This window comes from Ciconia boyciana, chromosome 10, assembly GCF_034638445.1.
Source record: "Ciconia boyciana chromosome 10, ASM3463844v1, whole genome shotgun sequence".
Lineage (NCBI taxonomy): Eukaryota > Metazoa > Chordata > Aves > Ciconiiformes > Ciconiidae > Ciconia > Ciconia boyciana.
The window spans coordinates 33,273,811-33,294,259 of record NC_132943.1 but is presented as its reverse complement, the minus strand read 5'-3'; the positions used below and the strand labels follow the sequence as shown (position 1 = coordinate 33,294,259).

The window sequence follows — 20,449 nt, the reverse complement described above, 5'->3', positions numbered from 1 at the left end:
CCTGCCTATGGACTACCAATATCTTAGCATCAAACACTGAGCAATATCTTTGTATGAAAGACAAGTATATTTATAAGCATGTATTTATGAAAGTCTTTCAGCTGTAGACACTATACTTACAGGGTTAGAATGCAGCACTGTAAAGAACTCTGGGCTGATAAGGAATTTCACAGGGGGAGACTGGAGCAATAAAGTAAGTCTGGATCTGGAGGTAGAGTGAGGCAGCACATTCTCTCTTCGAAAATCTAACAGCAAAGTGAATGACAAAGACAGTAATAATCATTAACAAAACATCACTGCAAACAACTATATCGATTTGAATCACACAAGCAAGAAAAGCACTAAGTATACAATTATTTCAGATTTATTAAGTATTCTTCACATAAGTGTACCTGAATTTCTTCTAACATAGCACTGAAGTTCCTGAAAATATCACAATTTTAGTTTAGTGATTTTTACTTGTTGCTTTTGGTGAACAATCATTAAAAAAAAAAATCATGTCCAATTATTTGGGTTACCAAACATGTGCCTGTGTATAAGATGTAAGAAGGTCCCTGTGGCATGCCTACATTGCTATACTGTAGCTGTATGCAGATAAGTTATTTTTTAAATGCTAACTAATGGATAAAAAAGTCATTGTACACTTAAAAATGTTTCATTCGTCCTTTAAAAAAAAATAATAAATCACTGCCATTAACACAGCCCCAATCCTGATACAGTATTTAAGCAGCTTATGTAGGTAAGAAACACATTGTCAAGGAAGTACCTTTCAAGTTTCAACTTTCAGTAAACATTTGGGTCTTCTCCTAGCAACTGTAAAAGTTCACTGATTTTTCAACAGTACCAGGAACTGAAAATATATTATGAGTGGTATTTGCTACGACATTAAAACTGTTCCCCCTCGTTATCTTTGAAAATCAACAGGACATTTGGATGCATATTTTAATGTAGTGAAAAATTGCAAATTCACATTGGGTCTGCAGTGTTTTTACTCCAAAATGTATGCCATCTTCTACATTTCACAGTTTCTTTCTTTTACATATTGCAATACTTGCATACTTCCCCATCAAATGAACATTAATCACGTAGAACACAGCTACCATGGATATAAAAGAACAATAACCCACAGGCAGAGAAAGGAGAATAGAGGCAGTCAATGAGACTCTAAACTGAGGGGAAAGTGAGAAAAAAAAATAAAAAAGAGGGAGAACAGAACAAAGACAGAGTAAAATTTTAAATACGGATAGGTAAACATTATGGAAAAAAGGGAATGGGGAAAATAAAGACATTCATTCTGATACATTGTGATACATTAGAGGAAACCAGAAAACGGAAGGGTAATAAGTAAAGGAAAAGTAAATGAACAAGAGGATTTTTAGAGACACTTCTGAAACAACAGACCGCAAGCCCTCCCACATGAGGCATGTCTATGGAGCGAAAGCAGTGTAGCATAAAGACCCCTGAAGCTACGTCTGAATACTTGGGCTAGGAGTGTCTTCCAGGCATGCACTGCGGTTGCATGTCAACTCTGTATTGGTATAAAAACTTGGGTGTACACCAGTCACTTCTCACACCCTGGAAGATGCTGTGACATGCTGCAGGTAGGTCCACTGTCATAGTCTGGGTAATCTGGAAGCCAGAATGTGTCACCAGGTGGGTTTTTCTTGCAGTTTAGATGCTTATGAATTTGATTTAGGAAAAGCTTATTCAGCTGAACTTGCTGATTAGGGTTTAGCCTGAATTCACTTTAAGCTGATTTATTTATAGCACAACAAACCATCTAGCTGCACGTGCACGTGCACAAAGATAGAAAAGGAAAAGGTTAAGGCAGAAGTAAAGAAAAAAATATAAAGGGAGCATTTGGCTAAATCACAAGTTCTACGACTTGAAACTCAAGAAAGGGTGGCATTGCTTGGGTATTAGACTAATTTAGGAAAGAGTATTATAAGAGAATATAAAGAGCATCTAGAGACAAAGCCAAAGCACATAATAACACACAACTACACAAGGGACTGGACAGGTAACAAACTAACTCTATAAATTTATTAGTAAATTAGTAGTAGGAAGACGACCAAGGAGAGAACCACTTAACAAGTAGAAAAACTAGTAATGATGCTTAGAGCTCATTAAAAAAGATCTTTCCTTCTGTCTTCATTCAAAAAGTTAACACCAACCAGACAACCAGAAGAACTAAAAAACAGGAGAAGAACGAGAACTTTCTTCTTAGGCTAGAATTAGTAAAGAGCAGGTTAAAGGCTGTGGTACAAATCAGAGATTTTCAACCCCTTTGGGCTTGATGAATTGTACTCTAACATACTTAGGAAACTAGGTGAAGCAATCTCTGAGACATTGGTGGTTATTTCAGAGGTCTGAGGGAGTTCTGAGAAGAAAAGAAACGGGATAAATTTTGTATCCATTTTCAAGAATAAGTAGAAAAAGGATGAAGGAAACTATAGATGAGTTGACATATTTTCTATTCTCAGACAGACACATGAACTAATTGTCAAACTACTTAAAGCAACGAGAAGACAGCAAGGTGGAGAAACACAAATAACCAGGATTTCTGAAGAATTAATCATAGCAAACTAACAAAGTTATTTTCTAGTACTCAAGTGGTCTAAAGGTCACCTATCTTGATGTTAATAAGGCCTTTAATACTGTTTACATGATTGGGGGAGAAAATTAACTGAAACAGATGAAACCACCTGGAGAGGGGTATGCAGCAGTTTGCAAAAACGTACTGAAAAGCAGTTATGATTTATGTCAAACTGAAAGAGTACACCAAGTGATGTTTCACTCAGATCTGTCTGAGTCTGGTCCTATTAATTATTTCTATTAATGACTGGATAGGGAGGACAGAACTTGCTCCAACTAGGAGATGCTGCAGTACTTGGACAGCAGGATGGACAAGATTCAAAACCATAGTGACACATTAGAAAAGTGCAAAGACCTGAGTACAGGTAGGGATAATCAACTGCACAAATGAAACCAGAACTGCACAACTGCACCAGATGAAAAACAGACATCTGTGCCAAAGATCTGCACACAAGGTTCTGGACCTGATTTTAGCAGATCAAAACTGAACACTGGTGGTTTGTGTCAAACTATCAGAAAAAAAAAAATATGCAGGAATGTACAAGGAGTCTTGTACATAAGACATGTGACATTTCTGCAGTCTCTGCAGTCCAGCAGAGTCATAGCTTTATTTAATTTTCTGAAATATTCCTCGGGAACTGCAGACCAACTGAGACAATCCTGAGTAGGCCAACAAAATCATTGGAGACCTAAAAACACAAGCCACAAGGAAAGACTAGGAAGTAACAGATTTAAGAATGCGTTATAAGAGAAACGACATGAGCAGACTGTCTAAAAAAGTTACAGAATGTCCATCAACTGGAGAACATGTTATAAGAACACATGAGATCGCATTTGCCAAGTATGGTTTAGGTACAGCTCATCCTACCTATCTTCAGCACAGAGATGAAGCCGGTGACTGCCCAAAGTCCTTTCGAGTCCTATATTATATCATTGCAAAATGTAGTAGCAGATTCAAAATATTTGTAACCCAGACAACACAATTTTATACTTTTTCACTACAAATGTCCTGCCTATATTTTTACTTAGTCAGGTACTGACAGAAAAATGCTCTGAATCTCACATTCATCTCTTCAGCATATTGAACAGGCTGAGCCATAATCTTCAAAAACTAGACAGCAATAAAAACAAATGGTTTCATTTTCACCGAGACTTCCAGGGGCAGAAGTTAGGTTCTGCCTTATGCCACTCATTAAATCATCTACGAGATGAGTGCTCCCTTTAGAAGGGGGGGGGGGGGAAATCTTTTTTTTTTTTAACCTGCATTAGAATGGTGAAAGTCAGTTTCCTCTCCAGCTCCATCCACGGCATTTGTATGCTCTTCAGGCCTGTCGTTAGTCATTGTTCTTCGGATGCTCTGGTACCTAGGGTTAGAAAACTGGACTTTAGATATAGTATACAGTAACTGTGATCCAATCCTGGCTCTGAGGGAGCTTGCCCATCTTTTCTGCCATGTAGGTTAGTATACATTGACCTCTAATTTCTGCATTAATAGCCTTTTGAATTTCTGAAAACCGGTATCAGATTTTTTTTTAGCCACAGCTTATGAACACAGGTGGAATACAAAAGCCCTAGAAGCCCACATGCAAATTAAAAGGCACAACCACATAAAAATAAATACATATGGCCAGCTGCAGTAGCAACTGTGACCCTGTCTTCATACTCAGTCTTACAATAGTGAATGCAGTTTTGCAAGCACACGATTCACAAACAAGAAGGGTAATTCTTACCGCCGATTCAGCTGTTCCATTTGCTGTATGGAATTTGACCTCTGGAGAATCTGTGGGGCTGGGGGGGCTGTGGGTCGCTGCCATGTTGTCGTCCTGTTCACATGGTCCACATAAAAAATCCGTCCATGGCTGTCAATTCGAGCCTCCCAGTCTAAGTAGCAATAAAATACTGTGAACTATGGAGGGCTCAGGTTTTATTTATTTCTTTATTTTAGCTCTGTCACTTTTGTAATGGAATCTATTGTTCCAAGTTTCTCTTTCTCTTTTGCAGGATGACTTCAGCACAGAACTTTCTTACTAAAGGGTTAAGAGACATGGCTTTTCCCTATTTTATCCCATAAATCAAATTCCCCATTGTAGTTAAGGTTCTGTGGAATCCATATCTAATAATTTCTGTTCCTTTCTCTCCTCTACTTCCCACTAACCAGTAATTGTCCAGAAAAAAAAAAAAAGAAAGTATCAGGATACTTAGTCTAATTCTCTTGGACTGAAGTAATTAAAGATCCTATCTCCGAGGGTTATTTCCAGTGCAAAAGGCCAATGGATAAGTACCAAAAACCTTGCAAAGCTTGACACCTGTCATTGTTTTTCCCCAGCTAGGAGTAAACGGTAATAAAACAGATCCCAGTGCTCTTCCTGGGTTTACATGTACCTATGTTAAAGGTAAGCAGACCTGCCAGAGAAGATGGACAATTATAACAATCAAACTCCTTCATATACTAAATGCATGTTCCAGAATTGCCGATTCTGCAAATATCATAGCAAATTCAACTTCTTGTGCAAGCGGTAACTATAATGCTGTCCACTGGTTTTACAACACAAGCTACAGACAATGTTAGAAGTCTAGACCGTGGAGACACACCAGGACAGCAGAGATGAAGACACTGGGACCTTTCCGCAACCACATCTGGCTTCTCCGTGCGCAGCAGAAACCAGGTGCTTTACAACACCTAGGCCTTAGTTCATAAGCTTTTGGGATCAGAAACGCTGTCTACCTAATAACTGGTTATAAAATGAGCAAAATACCAAGACACTGATCATGGCTGGGGGCCACATAATAATAAAAAAAGTATTAAGATATTTTATATACAGAAACAGACATGCCTGATTCTTGGGCACTAGCAACTGCAGAAAATGTGCAAACCATTTAGTGCATCAGTTGAAAAACAGTCTTTGAGAGCTCAGAAGGTTTCTAGAAGAGACTTTCTATACTGCAAGTCTAGGTGGAAACATCAGTCACTGCAGTAACATTTTAAAAACCGCTGGCAAGCAACCAATCCTAAATGACCGCTGCTCCACGAGGAAAGAGGGCATAAAAATGTCTTGACAGCAGAGAAGGAGAACTAAATTCTACTGTAAAGTATTGAATACAGACAGCCTTAAAACCTCAGGCTTTGTTGCTATATGCGTACTATGGCTTCTGTCAGCTCTTGGAGGCAGCCAAGTGGCTCGCTGCATTACACTGTAGGGCCTGAGCCGACTCACGAAAAGGGAGGAAAGGCAGGTTTTGAGATAAACTCATTGTGTCATCTCCACACGACAGCTCTGTATTTTAGCTGGCCACAATGCAAATTACTCTTCTACCTTTATGATGCACAATCAAAACAGCCTGTTAGTATTTAAAGCACTTCTGCTGTGAACAAGAGCTATGTAGAAAAGTAAGCTCTGAGGAAGGAAAGAAAAACCAGCACAATAGGATAGGACTAAAGAGAACCGTTTAAGGAACACATTTCCATTCCAGGAGAGAAAATTCCAAATTTTGTATTATACTGTAAATTTAAAATACAAGTTTAAAAATAAACAAAATTACATCAATACAAAGCTTATGGCGTAATCACTGTATTTGCTATTCAAAATATAACACATTTGAAAGTTATTTAAAAAATAATTTAATTTATATCTCAAAAAAGCAAACTGAAACATTCCAACATTCTCTGAAAAACGTTTCCGTTTTTTAAAAAGAAAAAAAATGATTGAAACAGATGTTCCTGTGCAAAGGTCCCATTTCAAAAAAGTAGTATCTTCTGATGAAATAAAAATACCCAAAATTTTTAACCAGAGTTTGTAAACAAAACAAAACATGGAAGTATTCTGGGAAGGACAGAATTGTTTGGGGGGGGGGGGGGGGGGAGGGGGGAGAAAAACAAACAAAAAACCAAAAACCAACCAACCAAATAAAAAACCCCAAACAAAACAACAACCAAAAAAAACCCAAAAAACCAGTTGAAATTTGTGAATTTGTTATTCTGTTTAAATGGCAAACCCTAAACCACTGTATAATAGTTGAGATTTTTCTTGTGGTGATTATATGTCCAATTCTGACACACAGGCACCATTTCTGTAACGTAGTCTTGCAGAAGAAAAGCATTTTTGCCTGCATTCAATTTTAAATACATAAGTTTAAACACTTGGGCAATGGCTTCTAAAGTAAAGCACCTGCATCAGTGTTGTGATGGACAAGGATATCTTCCATTAGTCAAATTGTTGTTAGTCAAATGTGTTACAAATAACTTAGCTTGCTGAATTGCAAAATTGTAATTCATCAGGGTTGTGTGGTCAAGTTTATTTGTTGATTTTTCCCTAGGAATGTAGGAATCGGAGCATAATGTTGCATGTTATAGACAGAAATACTAGATAAATATTTCAGTTCTTTCTCTTGTTCTTTAACTTAACCTACACACAACTGAAAGAAATACACCTATTTTTCTTTCTTACTTTCAGATTCTGGTGAAACAACAAATAGAATACAACTCAAATTACAAAGAAATTATAGTTTATAACTCAAAATCATATTCAAAATGTTTTCTCTACTTTTTCACTATTAAAATTTAAAAACTGTTACATATCTGAAAGCAGAGCTTTGGAGAGAAACTGAATCTAGGCAACAATTAGTATTTAAGATTTTATTCAAATTAGCAAATGAATGATCTACATAAAGATTGCATTGGGCTTTGACTGTAAAAGGGTGATGTGTATATGCATGCCCATGCATGACTCTGTAAAATCCCAGCAAATGTCAGAAATGTTAGAATACCATACAGCCAAACCTTTTCCATTAACATTCCAACAGTTTTTCCAAGTAGTTATTGTAGTGTATAGTTTGCTTCTGAAACACAAAAAGTAATCTATGTATAAACCATGGTACTATGCTAGCTCTATGCATTTCTCTTTTTATTACACTGATCTCTGAGTATTTCCCATAATGTTCTCTGTCTTTTTCAGTATGAAAAGTGATAAAAATGCAACTGGAATATATGTCTCCCAGGCACAATTTTGTAAAAAATAATACTGGTTTACTGAGGTGGCAGTTAATTAACTTTATGATCTGCAACCAGGACTAATTTGTTATATGCGCTGATTATAACAGAAGCAGCAGGGAGCAAAATCTTCTCATCACCCTGGCTTTCCAATACACAGTTATATCTGTGTTCTGCTATCAGGCTCTTTCCAGTTACCCTCTCCAATTACAGAGCAAACACAGTCTCATTCCATACTGTGAAATAAGGATCTATTCATTTTACACTAAATATCTGAATTCCTGACTCCTTTATTAGCACTATATTAGCTACTAGGAAGAAAATTAACTCTATCCCAGCCGATAATCACTTAGCAAGTCTGTATACACCAGGTATAATTATCATAACACATCCTGATAGTTTGCAGACTGAGCACAATGCCTTTTACAAAACAGCAGTAGACTTCATCATCATCACTCCTCACTTAGAACTTCTCAGCTGTTCATTCTCAGTTCTCACATTTAAGAAAGAAATTTAATGGGATCTCAGTAATGAGATCCAGGCAGCCTATCCCCCAATTAAAGTATGAAGAACCTCACTTGGTGGTAGAGCCTCATCCACTCTCTGGTACCGGCTAACATCCTGACGTACCGAAGGCAGCGACCTCAAGGGCTGATGGCCATTGGCTTGAGAACCTGGAATCAAAATGCCCACAAATTATTTTTTCAGTCAATGTGGGGAAGCCCTAGAGTTGCCTCTAAAGTGAGCAAGACATGCTAAAGGTTCTGCAGAACTACCATATTTTAGGATATATCTAATGGTCATCTATTTTGGGGGACAAAACAAGTTATGCCTACAGTTCTGGGTAAGTGATTTCTCTGGGATGCGCTGCAGTCCCGGTCCTGAAAATGTCACCTCTTGGGATGTGCCGCATCCACCTGTGACCAGCAGAATCCAGGGCACAGAAACAACAGCATGTGCCAGAGCCATATTCCAGCAAGGGACAAGGACAAAGCTCCACCTGGCCACCACAGAAACCTGCTGTAAGAGTGGGAGCTGAAACTGTCCATTGACTTCCTTGCTGCAGCCACACTGATCTGCAAAACACAGTGCTACCTGACACCTAATAATAAGAGTCCCAAATGTCTAGAAAATTATGTAAAAGCACATATTGACAGTATTTGAAACAAATACCAAAATTATGCTTTCCAAATCAAAGAGCTGTTTACGAAGAGAAGAAATTAATAGATCCTAAAACTTTTGGAATGTTATGAAAAAGACACATTCAGAAATCCAATCTGAATGCATCCACTTGATTAGATCCACTTCAATTCCTGAAGAAATTTTACAGTGGATAATCCATTGTGAAATGTGCTTGGAAACAATCCGTTAGGGACACATTTCTACTTTCAGTGATTTTAGTGAGACACAAAATTCTAAACTGTTAAAATAATTTTACAATTGGCAAGAGTTTCACAGTGTTAACTTGAGTAACACATTCCTCTCCTCCCATGGTTCCAGCTGTGCTAGGATGTGTCTACACAGATAAGGGACTGGGAAAGTGAAGATAAACAGCCTGAAGTGTGACTAAAAAACAATTCTTTTCTTTTTCCCCTTTCTTTTGATTACCTTTATGTTTTAATGCTAATATATGTGTATATTTTCTTCCCCTATAAACACACCAAAGAAAAGACCCAAATATAAATTCTAGTTTGCATTTCATAGTTTGGGGATTATCTCCCTCCATTACCATTTTGATTAGCAAGCAGGGTAATATTACGGAATTCTTTCCTCCTCTTCATCCTCCTTCTCATTACTCTCTCAAGAATTAAAATATATCCCGTTTCAAAATAAACATGTCTTGGATATTTCAGTTTTGATTTTTTGTTAAATCAAAACTCCCAAGAGTCTCTTCAAGAAGGGAATAAATCTCAAAGGAACAAAACAAAACAAAAAAATCTTGAAAGATAATGAAATTGAGAAATGAAGATCTTTATTTTCAGATGTTAATTTTTTTACATAATTTTTACTGGCTGCAGAAGGTCACTTCAGAAAGTGCTTCCTGCAGTTATTACCTCCAGTAGCTCCTTCAACCTGTGCTGTGGCACCCTCACAAGCTGCTTGGGCTTCTTCAGTTTCTTCATCCTGAGACTGGCTATGGGCAGCTGCTGCCTGCAGGCTTCTTCTTTGCCAGATTTCTGCTGCTTCCTCTTGGTCTTGTAATTCACCTGCCTCAGCCTCCTGTACTTCCTCCTGAGGTAACCGTACCGCAGGTAGAGAACCAGAAGTACTTGCAGAGTCCTGTGTTTCAGCACCTGGCTCAATTCTAGCCACATCGGTGGCACAAGCTCCCTCTTCCTCCTCCTGAGAAGAAAAGGCCGGAGTCTCAGGAAACCTGGCACTTTCAAAAGAAGAACACCGCATTTCAACTGAGGAACGTCGCACAGTCGCACTTTCGTTGCAAGAGCTGTCTGCCCCTTCCACATCACTCTCCCCTTCTGGCCGAGTACTAGCCTCACTGACGCTTTCTGTGCGAGCAGGATCACTCTGCTCAGTTTCTGATGACATCTGTGAAGGTTCAGACCCTTGATCAATGGATTCCGTTTCACTAACACCCCTTCTGCTCCCAGCAGCGGCATCAGCAGCTCCTGCGTCCGCACTGCTAGGAGGCTGCTCTGCCTCCCGAGTGGCACACGACTCCCTGCCAGCCTGTTCTGCTGGTGCTTCACTTTGAGAACCTTGCAGGCTTTCACCTCCTGCTAACTGTGATGATGGAAGCTCTGGGAGAGTCTCTGGCTGGTCATCAGCTGATGGCAAAGGAGCTTCAGAGGCTGAAACGTTTTCATTCTCTGCAGGCCCTTGCATTACCTGATCTGACGAGTAACTTAAACCGTTTCTTTCAACATTTCTTGTAGCACCATTAAGCATTACTAAACCACCATCGTCTTCCAAGGAAGATGGAAAACCCAGGTCTTGATGTAGCTCATGCTCCTCTTCATCTGAGTCAATGTGAAGCATAGCATTAAGTCTTGTGTCAGTAGGGAAGCTACTCCTCAGTTTTGGGGAGGCTCCACGTGGACGCTCACCACAGGCAGACATCCCGGGTCTGGCATGATCATTGTGTTCTATTGCATCCAGATAGTCATTTAGGGAATCCTGGCGACCTCTAGTAGGCGATGATCTTGAAGCACCGGAGGTCAACTCATCCTGGTCCGTTTCCAGAGTTGTACTAGTCCTTAAAGGGTGTCTCCGGATTACTTCTCCAGAAGATTCCTCAAGGAGCGGACCATTGGAACACACTGTAGATGTATCATGATGACCTGCTGGCATGTCCTCATCGTCGGAGGGGCTCCCCAAGTCTCCATTTACAGAGTTCACTCCTAGCAAAGTGCCAACTGTTTCTGGTGAAGCATCTGCAGAGACACAAAGACTGAATGTGAAACACAATGCAGGAACAGACAGTTCCTTCTACTTTGTCTGCATCACAGAAGAACACAGAAGTGATATAAAAATACACATCTTTCAAGATGTTTGCTTATTTCAATCAGACAACTAAGGGAAGAAAATACAATTAAAACAATAGAGGCATCTACAGTGTTATAAGAGCAATTACAGATTTTTCTATGTATAAGTCTATACTATTTTGTAGGATATAGAAAATTTAAGGGGTGAGAAGTATGACTTTAAAGGACTCCCATTTTGCTTTCAAAAGACAGAGCACTGCCAAGCATCTTGCCAAACTGTCAGTAAAACCAGCCTCGCAAACAAGGAGCCAGTTTTCTACAGCGTACCTCTCATATCCAAAAGTAGGACTTACACAAAGCCAGTCACTGACACCAGCTGTCATTACACCCTTGGCAGCATGCAAATCAGCATCTGAGATCACATGAGGAATCGTTAATTGTGTACAGATATCAACTTATATACACAACACTTATTTTGAGTTAATTTACAGGACTTTCCCACTGTAAAGAATGGGAATCTACCTACGTAAAGTTCATGAGATATTAGGTATGCTATGGTAATACATATAAAAGGGAAATGAAAATAAGCCATCTTATTTGAGAGATAAGATGGTAACTCCCCACATGGGAATTAAACAGGCACAGAGTTGAATAATCCAGATGCAAATGTCTGTAAACGTCCGCAAAAAGCTTAACAGTGAAGTGTGTGAACTAGAGTGCCTGACAACAAACAGGACTGAAGACAAGCATTTTTTTTAATGTTGACAGAGCAAAAATAATAATGAGATGCAGGACTACATGGCTACAAAAAAAGGCAAGAAGATTGTATCAAGTTAAAAGATAGAGCAATATCTCACTACCAAAGAGATTATACCAAGTCTAATGAAGGAGAATCTAAGATCATAAACATGTAACTAGACACATACGATGTGATAAACATGTAACACTAGCAGATCATGTACCAGCCATGTTCTGCTAATTGCCTTCAGAACAGGAAAAAAGGGAAATAAAAGAATTGCCTAATGGAAGCATGTATTCTCATAACCGTAACAGATATTCTTGGTTCTAAGCAGGACAGAGTCCTGTAAAAAGGGGACAGGACAGAGTGATCTGCATGTAACACTAGCAGGGGAGGAGAGCACAGGTGGAATCTTACTTGCAACTGCTTATCTCAGCCGAAGGTGTTACAGAGTGAAGATGTTACAAAGGGAAGAGAAAAAATTAATTTGATTACCCAATCTATCCCATCAAATGGGATAGATTAGCATGTCCAGAGAAGGGCAACGAACCTGGTGAAGGGTCTAGAGTCTCAAGTCCGATGAGGAGCGGCTGAGGGAACTGGGGTTGTTTAGCCTGGAGAAAAGGAGGCTGAGGGGAGACCTTATTGCTCTCTACAACTACCTGAAAGAAGGTTGTAGAGAGGTGGGGGTCGGTCTCTTCTCCCAGGTAACAAGTGATAGGATGAGAGGAAATGGCCTCAAGTTGTGCCAGGGGAGGTTTAGACTGGATATTAGGAAATTTTACTTCACTGAAAGGGTTATCAAGCAGTGGAACAGGCTGCGCAGGGAAGGGGTTGAGTCACCATCCCTGGAGGTATTTAAAAGACATTTGGATGAGGTGCTTAGGGACATGGTGTAGTGGTGGTCTTGGTAGTGTTAGGTTTACGGTTGGACTCGATGATCTTAAAGGTCTTTTCCAACCTATACGATTCTGTGATTCTGTAAATGACACTCATAAGCAGATTCATTTAAAATCTACGTAACAAAACAGGAAAACAATACAATAAGTGTTGGTGTTTTGGAATTACCATCTTCAAAGCAGTACCTGACATATCTAAACTTTTAATCCCAATAGAAAAATCTATAATAGAGGCACTGCACGCAAATCAGAAAGCATATTATCACAGAAAAGCCTAGAAATAGAAACTTTCTCCATACAAGTATCTGGAGATACAGATCATTGACATATTCTCACCTTCGTGAACAGAAGATGTGACTTCCACTTTGAATTGGAGATATCCACTTACATGATCAGCTGGGAGCCTTCTGCCAAGGTTATAGCTGAGAACCTGGTCTCTGCAAAAACAAAGATATTGGGGGTTTTTTACAATTTTAACTGGTTTTATTTTTCCAGTAATTTGTGTCAGAGGCTCTTATCAGCTAAGAGTCAGCGTGATAGAATGTAATTTCTATTAGAATCTTAAAATCAGCCACATATGCTGACCTGTATGGAAAAGCACAAACACCAACAATGGTGTAAAATACCTTTAGCTAACAGATAAAACAGCCTAGCCAACTACAACTGATCATTTCCAAATACAGATTGAGCCCCAGCAGTTCTTATACAACCCGAAATCTATTCTTAAGTCCTAAAGAAATCAAACTGCAAAGGATCCCCTTTCCCCTAACCTCCTCCTTCCCTCAACCCAAAATATGTTTTATAATTAACAAAACCTTTCATTTTTTAAAACCTTCTGCCCCCTTGTGGTTTTTACTATATACAAATTTCCCAGATAAGTTTCTTCACATTTTAGTTCTCATTCAATAAAACACTTCTGCATTCCCATTTAGAAAAGCTATTAATGCTCGGATTTAACTTCAAATACGTTCTTAAGGGTTATTGAATTCAGTGGGACTCAGACTTGATTAAGCACTTGTATCAGCTCGAGACTTAGGATCAGATCCTAGGCTCTACAGTGTTATTAGGCACAGCCAGAATTCACAGCCCCAGCCCCCTCAGCACAGCTGGGACAGCTAAAGGGAGAGGAGGGGGCTGCTGAAGACCTCCACAGGAAATTATTGCTATTTATGCAAATAAATTTACACTCGTATAAACACCTCTCCCTTACTGGGAGCACTCCTACTGCAATATGAGTGACAGACTAAAACAAATGCAAGGTCATTACTGCAATAAGCTGCAGCAGTTGGCATCCAAACATTAACTTTTAGCAAAAAAAGTACTGAGTGGACAACGTAAGGCAAAGCAGCCTCCCCACGTTGCTCTATGGGCCACAGTACATCAAATTATTATAGTAGTGTCTCCAGGATCCGTCACAGATTCATCGCTCTGTACTCCAATTACAATTCTCAGCTAGACTTGGGGTGTCCCGAGAAGATTGCCATTTGAGATTTCCACAGTTTTTACATAAGGTTTATATTACTCTAGGCCACTCGAGATTAGAGAAAGCCACGACATTAATAATGTCTGCTCTGTATTCAGTTGAATCAATACTAGATGATTCTTATGCTCATTTATCATATTTTCCATTAAATTTAAAGCCACTTGTCCATTTTGTTATGCAAACTTGTGAGCTATGCTGACAGCTAAAAGTGGGGCAGAATGTTAGTGCAGTCTGTCTAAAAATGGCTGGTTCTGGACTTCACTTTTTCATTTGTTAATACTGATCATTAACACAGGGAAGGGCAAGTTAAGCATATGGTGTACTGTAAGTCCTTGGACTTTGTTCATGTAATTTTTCAAGTTCACGTGTTAGCCCAGTAGAGGATTTCAATGGTCCTTGACATCACCAAAATTAAAAAGAAGAAAGTTAAGATGTTTTACTTGCTTGACCAAAAACAAAATAAAAGAGAATTAGCAGTTGATTTTATGTTTAGTACATTTCTACTTCACGTCTATATTAACCACTCCTTTCCTTTGCAAAACTTCTGGTGAAATGTTGTCTGTCTTTACGATGTCTGACAAACTCTGACAACTCATTGGCACGCAAAAACTATAAATGGACAAATAAATTACAGATGAAGAGGCAAAAATATCTGCAAGACTGATTTAATGTCAGTTCTAACAGCAGCATGGCAAAACCAAACTGAATACAGCCCTTCCTTTCCTAAAAGGATTTAATATATCAAGTATACAGAACTGAAGTATGGAGAAGAAAACAGGAAATGTCTTCCAGAATACTGGTTTGAAAAAAAACAAGAACTGATGAACAAAGCAAGTAGGTAATTTACAGACCTCACAGCGCTAGGAATCCTGAAGCAGAAAAACGTTTTGGGGTTTATGGAAATGAACACCCTGAACTAGGTTTTGAAACCAGTCTGTATCATGGTGCTATTTTTGAGTCTCTACCAGTGTGCAAATTTATTAGAAAAAGCTGCTTGCTCAACTTATCACAATTTGTTGAAACTCAGAGATGAAGCATTTCTTAGAAAAGTTAGATTGTATATACACCTGAACTGCCCTTGGATACCACTACAAAACAAATGGCCAGGCTTTTTTTTTTTTTAATAAATTCTGTATCAGAAGACATCAAAATTTTAAGCTATTCTTACAATTTTATTCTTACTTTACTTACCAGTGTAACCACCACTTTGAAAACTTAAAGCTGAAAACTGTTTTCAAATTGAATTTTATTTTCTCCATTTATGCAACTTGTTACTTTGATGGGAATATCTGTGAAAAAGGAGGCCAGTCGTTTATATCCTGCTTTCTGTGCAAAAGCGTGATGATACTGCCATGCCCTTAAACTTTCAGGGAAGAACATACGCATTTTATTTCACCATCGTTCCTCATGGGCCTCATCCAGTGGCCTTTTAAAGTTAATGGAGACACATTAACTTTAGCAGACTTCGAGTTAGGTCCTATACAAAACACACTTGAATAATTTAGTTCCTCCCACTGTCTTTCAAGGAATTATGTTTTCTAATTTGTCAAATATAGCATATATATGTAAAAAGATGTTAACAAAATAATATACTCTACATAATAATATACTGCTCTGTCTTAAATGTAAAATCATATTTTTGCACACACTACTGCATCTCTTGCAGACCTCCTGCCATTTGCTTCACTCCTGCAATGTATCACAGTGCCTAATTACCAAGTCTCAGGCTCTTCTCAGTGCATATGGTTGTATGAAGGCCTTGTTGGATCATTCACTTGACTACGCTATGGTCCCCTCCAATAACCATCATGAAGTATAAAACATCTGAAAAGTTTCTAAGTGACTTGCATCTGTATACCATAACAGTTAGCTATCAAAAAATGAACAGAAAGTTTTTAAAATAGCACAACAGGTGAATTTTGAGTCCCATCAGTGCGCTATTCATAGCAAAAGGCAATTTTAATCGTGTAGTACCATCAGCACTCTGAAAAATAAGGAGTCACAGCCTTGCAGTTCTGGCCAATTAGCTGAACAGATATTAAGTCTCTGATTATTAAACTCACAATTAAAAATACTTGAACCGTAAAAGCAGTGAGACAATAAAATCTGCTTCTTCTAAAAAATTTGCACACAATCATGTAGTATTGTGATAATGCTTTGCTTCTTGACTAGCTAGCCAGAGGGTAACATTTTTTGTGTAAAGAAATTAAGCTGAAAACACATTATAGACACACATATACACAAACATGGGTACATGCATTCAGAACAGGGTTAGAAACACTGACATTTTCCAGTCAGGCAATAAGGCTATTAAAATTCCTACTAAATTTCTTACTACAGACGCAGCAGAATTTGCTCATCTATGCCAGTAAGCCAGAAAGGCTGCTCTGCGCGAGTATCCTAGATGCCAAGTCTCCCTTATCAACGGAAGTTAGCATTAAGAATGTATTAATTTACCCAATTGCATGTCTCTCCAATAGTCTCTGAACTGGTATGGTTAACTTCCCAAGAAAGCGCTTGATGATCGGACGACTCTTGGCAAATTTGTCTTTAACCTCAATTTCCAGGACATCTGTTAGAAGTGCAACAAAAGAATATTTCTGGAAGGAAAGAACATATTTGACACCATATCAATACACCTTTATTCAGAAAGTATGTACATAATTACTACTAGCATGCAGTGAACTCCAAAAGCAATGATTGATGACAGCAGTTTCCATATTGCAAAGTAGTATCAACATCATTTATTAAGCACTGTATTTTTGCATATGTAACTAGCCTCTCAGGAAACCTATACCCTTTCACTGTTCCTTGAAAATAATTGCTCAGTAAGAAACTGCACTAGATAAAAGCATTTTCATTTTCTACATCAGAAAGGAGAAAGCAATGTATCCTAGTGCTTGCTTCAATTTGGGTAGTAGAAACCAAAAAGAGAAGGAATCCTTGCTGTACTCTATCAGGTTATAGAAGAGTAGCCGGGTCAATGCAGGAGGAAGGAGGAAAGCATCTCACTCTAGGCTGTGCTTAGTGAACTTCCCTTCCAACACGATGCTTTGCATTAATTTTTTGTATGCATGACAGGAAGTCAGAAGGGCAATATGTATACAGCATTTTCAGGAGCACTGTAACTAAAGGAGAATTTTCTATAGATTTTTGCCCCAAAGTTCACAAATCTTCTCAGCAAGCTCCAACAGAACCTTTTTCTGCACTTGGGGCCTTTAAACAACACGGTGCTAATTTATAAAAGATTTCTTGATGTCTGGTAAGATCATTTTTCCACCTTTCCCTATGACAGAATACTACCACAGTTATTCTCTTCAGCCTAGCATCAATTTTTTTGCTATCAAGTTTCATAAACATGATCATAAACATCAAGTTTATGAATACTTCATCTTTGAGATCTGTGCTGCTCTGTCAAGTCTGCCTGAAGATGGCCAAAAGATTCAAAAGTGGTACAGGGCAAATATATGAGCAGGCATGTTGGCAGACACACACACGTATACACACAGTGTGATAACAAAATCCCTTAGGAAAGCAAGCTTAGGAACCAAAGATTTTTATTTTTCCTCTATATTTTAAGATATTTCAAATAAACAAACAAAAAAAAAGTATGGTATAACCTACTCAGAAAAGCCAAGGTCATCTGGTTATACTTTTACTGTCTGCCATCTCTAAGACCTCTGAGCAAATCGCAACCTGAGTACAATGCCTAATACACATCTGGCTAGATAGCTAAAGACGTATTGAACAAGGAACAAAAGAAGGAACAACTCTTCAGTTCAGCTGTAGACATCAGCTAAATATATTCAAAAACAGTAATTAAATTGGGTCAGGAATAAAAACACTTTCTCATGCTGGGCAACTGTCGGAGCTGGGTTCCTGTGATAAACAGAATTTTAAAAATTGTCACTCTCAGTTTGCTATAAAATTGCAAATTATTTTGCAGAAAGGAGCAGATGTAAAACAGGATCAATTCTGCACCACTAGGACAGCATATGTAATGGGATCATAAGCTGCTGTCATCAGAGCATTGCTACAGGGAAGACACAGCAGTTAAAGCAAGCTGATACAATGCGTGCACCAGTGAACATTATCACTTTTCTAATAGGCTTCAAAACCAAGGAGAACAAGAGGAGAAAAAAGGGGAAAAATAAGACTAGATTTTCTATCTACTGGACAGAGAGAAAGATGAAGAATCAATTTAGAGATTAGAACTCTGATTTTTCTTTAAGATTTTAAGACTTCCACACATCTACAGTCTTTCCCACAACCACGCACCCCAGAGCAGTGCTAATGCTAGCCCTGCTCTGTTCTGCTTTACTGCTTGTTTCCTTTGATTATGATTTGTGGGGAACATTTTCCAAAGCCCACTCAATTTTCCAGTCTTCCTAAAGAACACATTAACATTCATCAAACACAGTACAGGCATCCGCTCATTAGAAAACAGGCGCAGATCGAGAACGCTGCTCACTGGTCCTGAAAGGGTTATGGACTTGTGCCAGTATTTTCACCTTGTTTCCCACAGAAACATTAATCTTCAAAGTACAGCCTGGCTCTTCTGTACTCAAAGACAGCTGGGGGACTGAGTTCCTTCTCTGAGACCTGCACAGCTTACCCAATACAAACACATGTGGAAAACTGGCTTCTGCCAAACTGCCTTTTTTTCCCCCTTGCTGAGTGGTGCTGTAATGCCTCCCTGGGCTTCCCTTCCTACAGCACTGCATACAGAGGCTACACCAAAGAGCATCCCCTCTGCCTGACAAAACTGAAAGCTTGCCATGTGCTACGCACAACGAAGGGATCAAGCGCACCCTCAGTAAGTTTGCAGATGACACCAAGTTGTGCAGGAGCGTTGATCTGCTTGAGGGTAGGAAGGCTCTACAGAGGGACCTGGACAGGCTGGATCCATGGGCCGAGGTCAATTGTATGGGGTTCAACAAGGCCAAGTGCTGGGTCCTGCACTCGGGTCACAACAACCCCATGCAGCGCTACAGGCTTGGGGAAGAGTGTCTGGAAAGCTGCCCAGCAGAGAAGGACCTGGGGGTGTCGGTTGACAGCCATCTGAATATGAGCCAGCAGCGTGCCCAGGTGGCCAAGAAAGCCAATGGCATCCTGGCTTGTATCAAAAATAGTGTGGCCAGCAGCACTAGGGAAGCGATCGTGCCCCTGTACTCGGCACTGGTGAGGCCGCACCTCGAATAGTGTGTTCAGTTTTGGGCCCCTCAGTATGAGAGAGACATTGAGGTGCTGGAGCGCGTCCAGAGAAGGGCAACGAAGCTGGCGAAGGGTCTAGAGTCTCAAGTCTTACGAGGAGCGGCTGAGGGAACTGGGGTTGTTTAGCCTGGAGAAAAGGAGGCTGAGGGGAGACCTTATGGCCCTCTACAACTACCTGAAAGGAGGCTGTAGTGAGGTGGGTGTTGGTCTCTTGTCCCAAGTAACAAGCCATAGGACAAGAGGAAATGGCCTCAAGTTGTGCCAGGGGAGGTTTAGACTGGATATCGGGAAACATTTCTTCACCGAAAGGGTTGTCAGGCATTGGAACAGGCTGCCCAGGGAAGTGCTTGAGTCACCATCCCTGGAGGTATTTAAAAGACATGTAGATGTGGTGCTTAGGGACATGGTTTAGTGGTGGACTTGGCAGTGTTATATTAATGGTTGAACTTGATGATCTTAAAGGTCTTTTCCAACCTAAATGATATTATGATTCTATTCTATGATTCTATCATTTCCAAATGCACAGTTGTTGCAATCACTGAGCATAAATGCTCACTTATTGTACCTTTTCTTAAAGAGTCTTCTCGCAACATATAATCTATTTTAATTAATTTATTTTTGCAATTTCAAGAAATCTACAGTGCTGTTGAGTGAGTTTAACTTGTTAGCAGAGAAGGAAATAAAAACCTCACAGCAGTGCAGCTTAAATACAAAGCTTAATTATGCAGATGATAGCTGTTTCTATCCAACAACAGGGTTCCTAAAATTACTACAATTTCTGTGTCAGTTTAAATAACTAGCTACAAAATAAGCTCACAGCCTTCAGAGAGTAAGGACTAATGCATAAAGAGAAAATACAGGCTTGGTACACTACATCAGCTGGCAGACTGCTCTCAAACGGGATACGTTACCTCTCTGTGCCAAACAGGATTAGTTGTGTTACTGATGATAGTCGACCTTCTTTCCTGGCCATGATGAGCAAATGTAGGAAATGTACTTTTCTTGCCTGGCTGAATGGACATCTTTAGATAAGGATCAGGGTTGAAGAACATGCCTTTTTTAAGTCCAACTGCTCTAATATCTATAAAG

General features: G+C 39.3%; 1 protein-coding gene across 3 annotated transcripts in view; it reads right to left on the bottom strand.

Moving 5' to 3' along the window:
* Positions 1-20,449, bottom strand: part of HECW2 (HECT, C2 and WW domain containing E3 ubiquitin protein ligase 2) — a 177,983-nt gene that overhangs the window by 47,384 nt on the left and 110,150 nt on the right. For all 3 annotated transcript variants that reach the window (XM_072873878.1, XM_072873877.1, XM_072873879.1), the window contains 8 exons: positions 20,272-20,441; positions 16,604-16,746; positions 13,000-13,100; positions 9,637-10,974; positions 8,161-8,256; positions 4,326-4,476; positions 3,856-3,959; positions 121-245 (listed from right to left, as the gene is read on the bottom strand). In XM_072873878.1, coding sequence (XP_072729979.1) covers positions 121-245; positions 3,856-3,959; positions 4,326-4,476; positions 8,161-8,256; positions 9,637-10,974; positions 13,000-13,100; positions 16,604-16,746; positions 20,272-20,441 — 2,228 coding nt within the window. The remainder of the gene's footprint in view (positions 1-120; positions 246-3,855; positions 3,960-4,325; positions 4,477-8,160; positions 8,257-9,636; positions 10,975-12,999; positions 13,101-16,603; positions 16,747-20,271; positions 20,442-20,449) is intronic.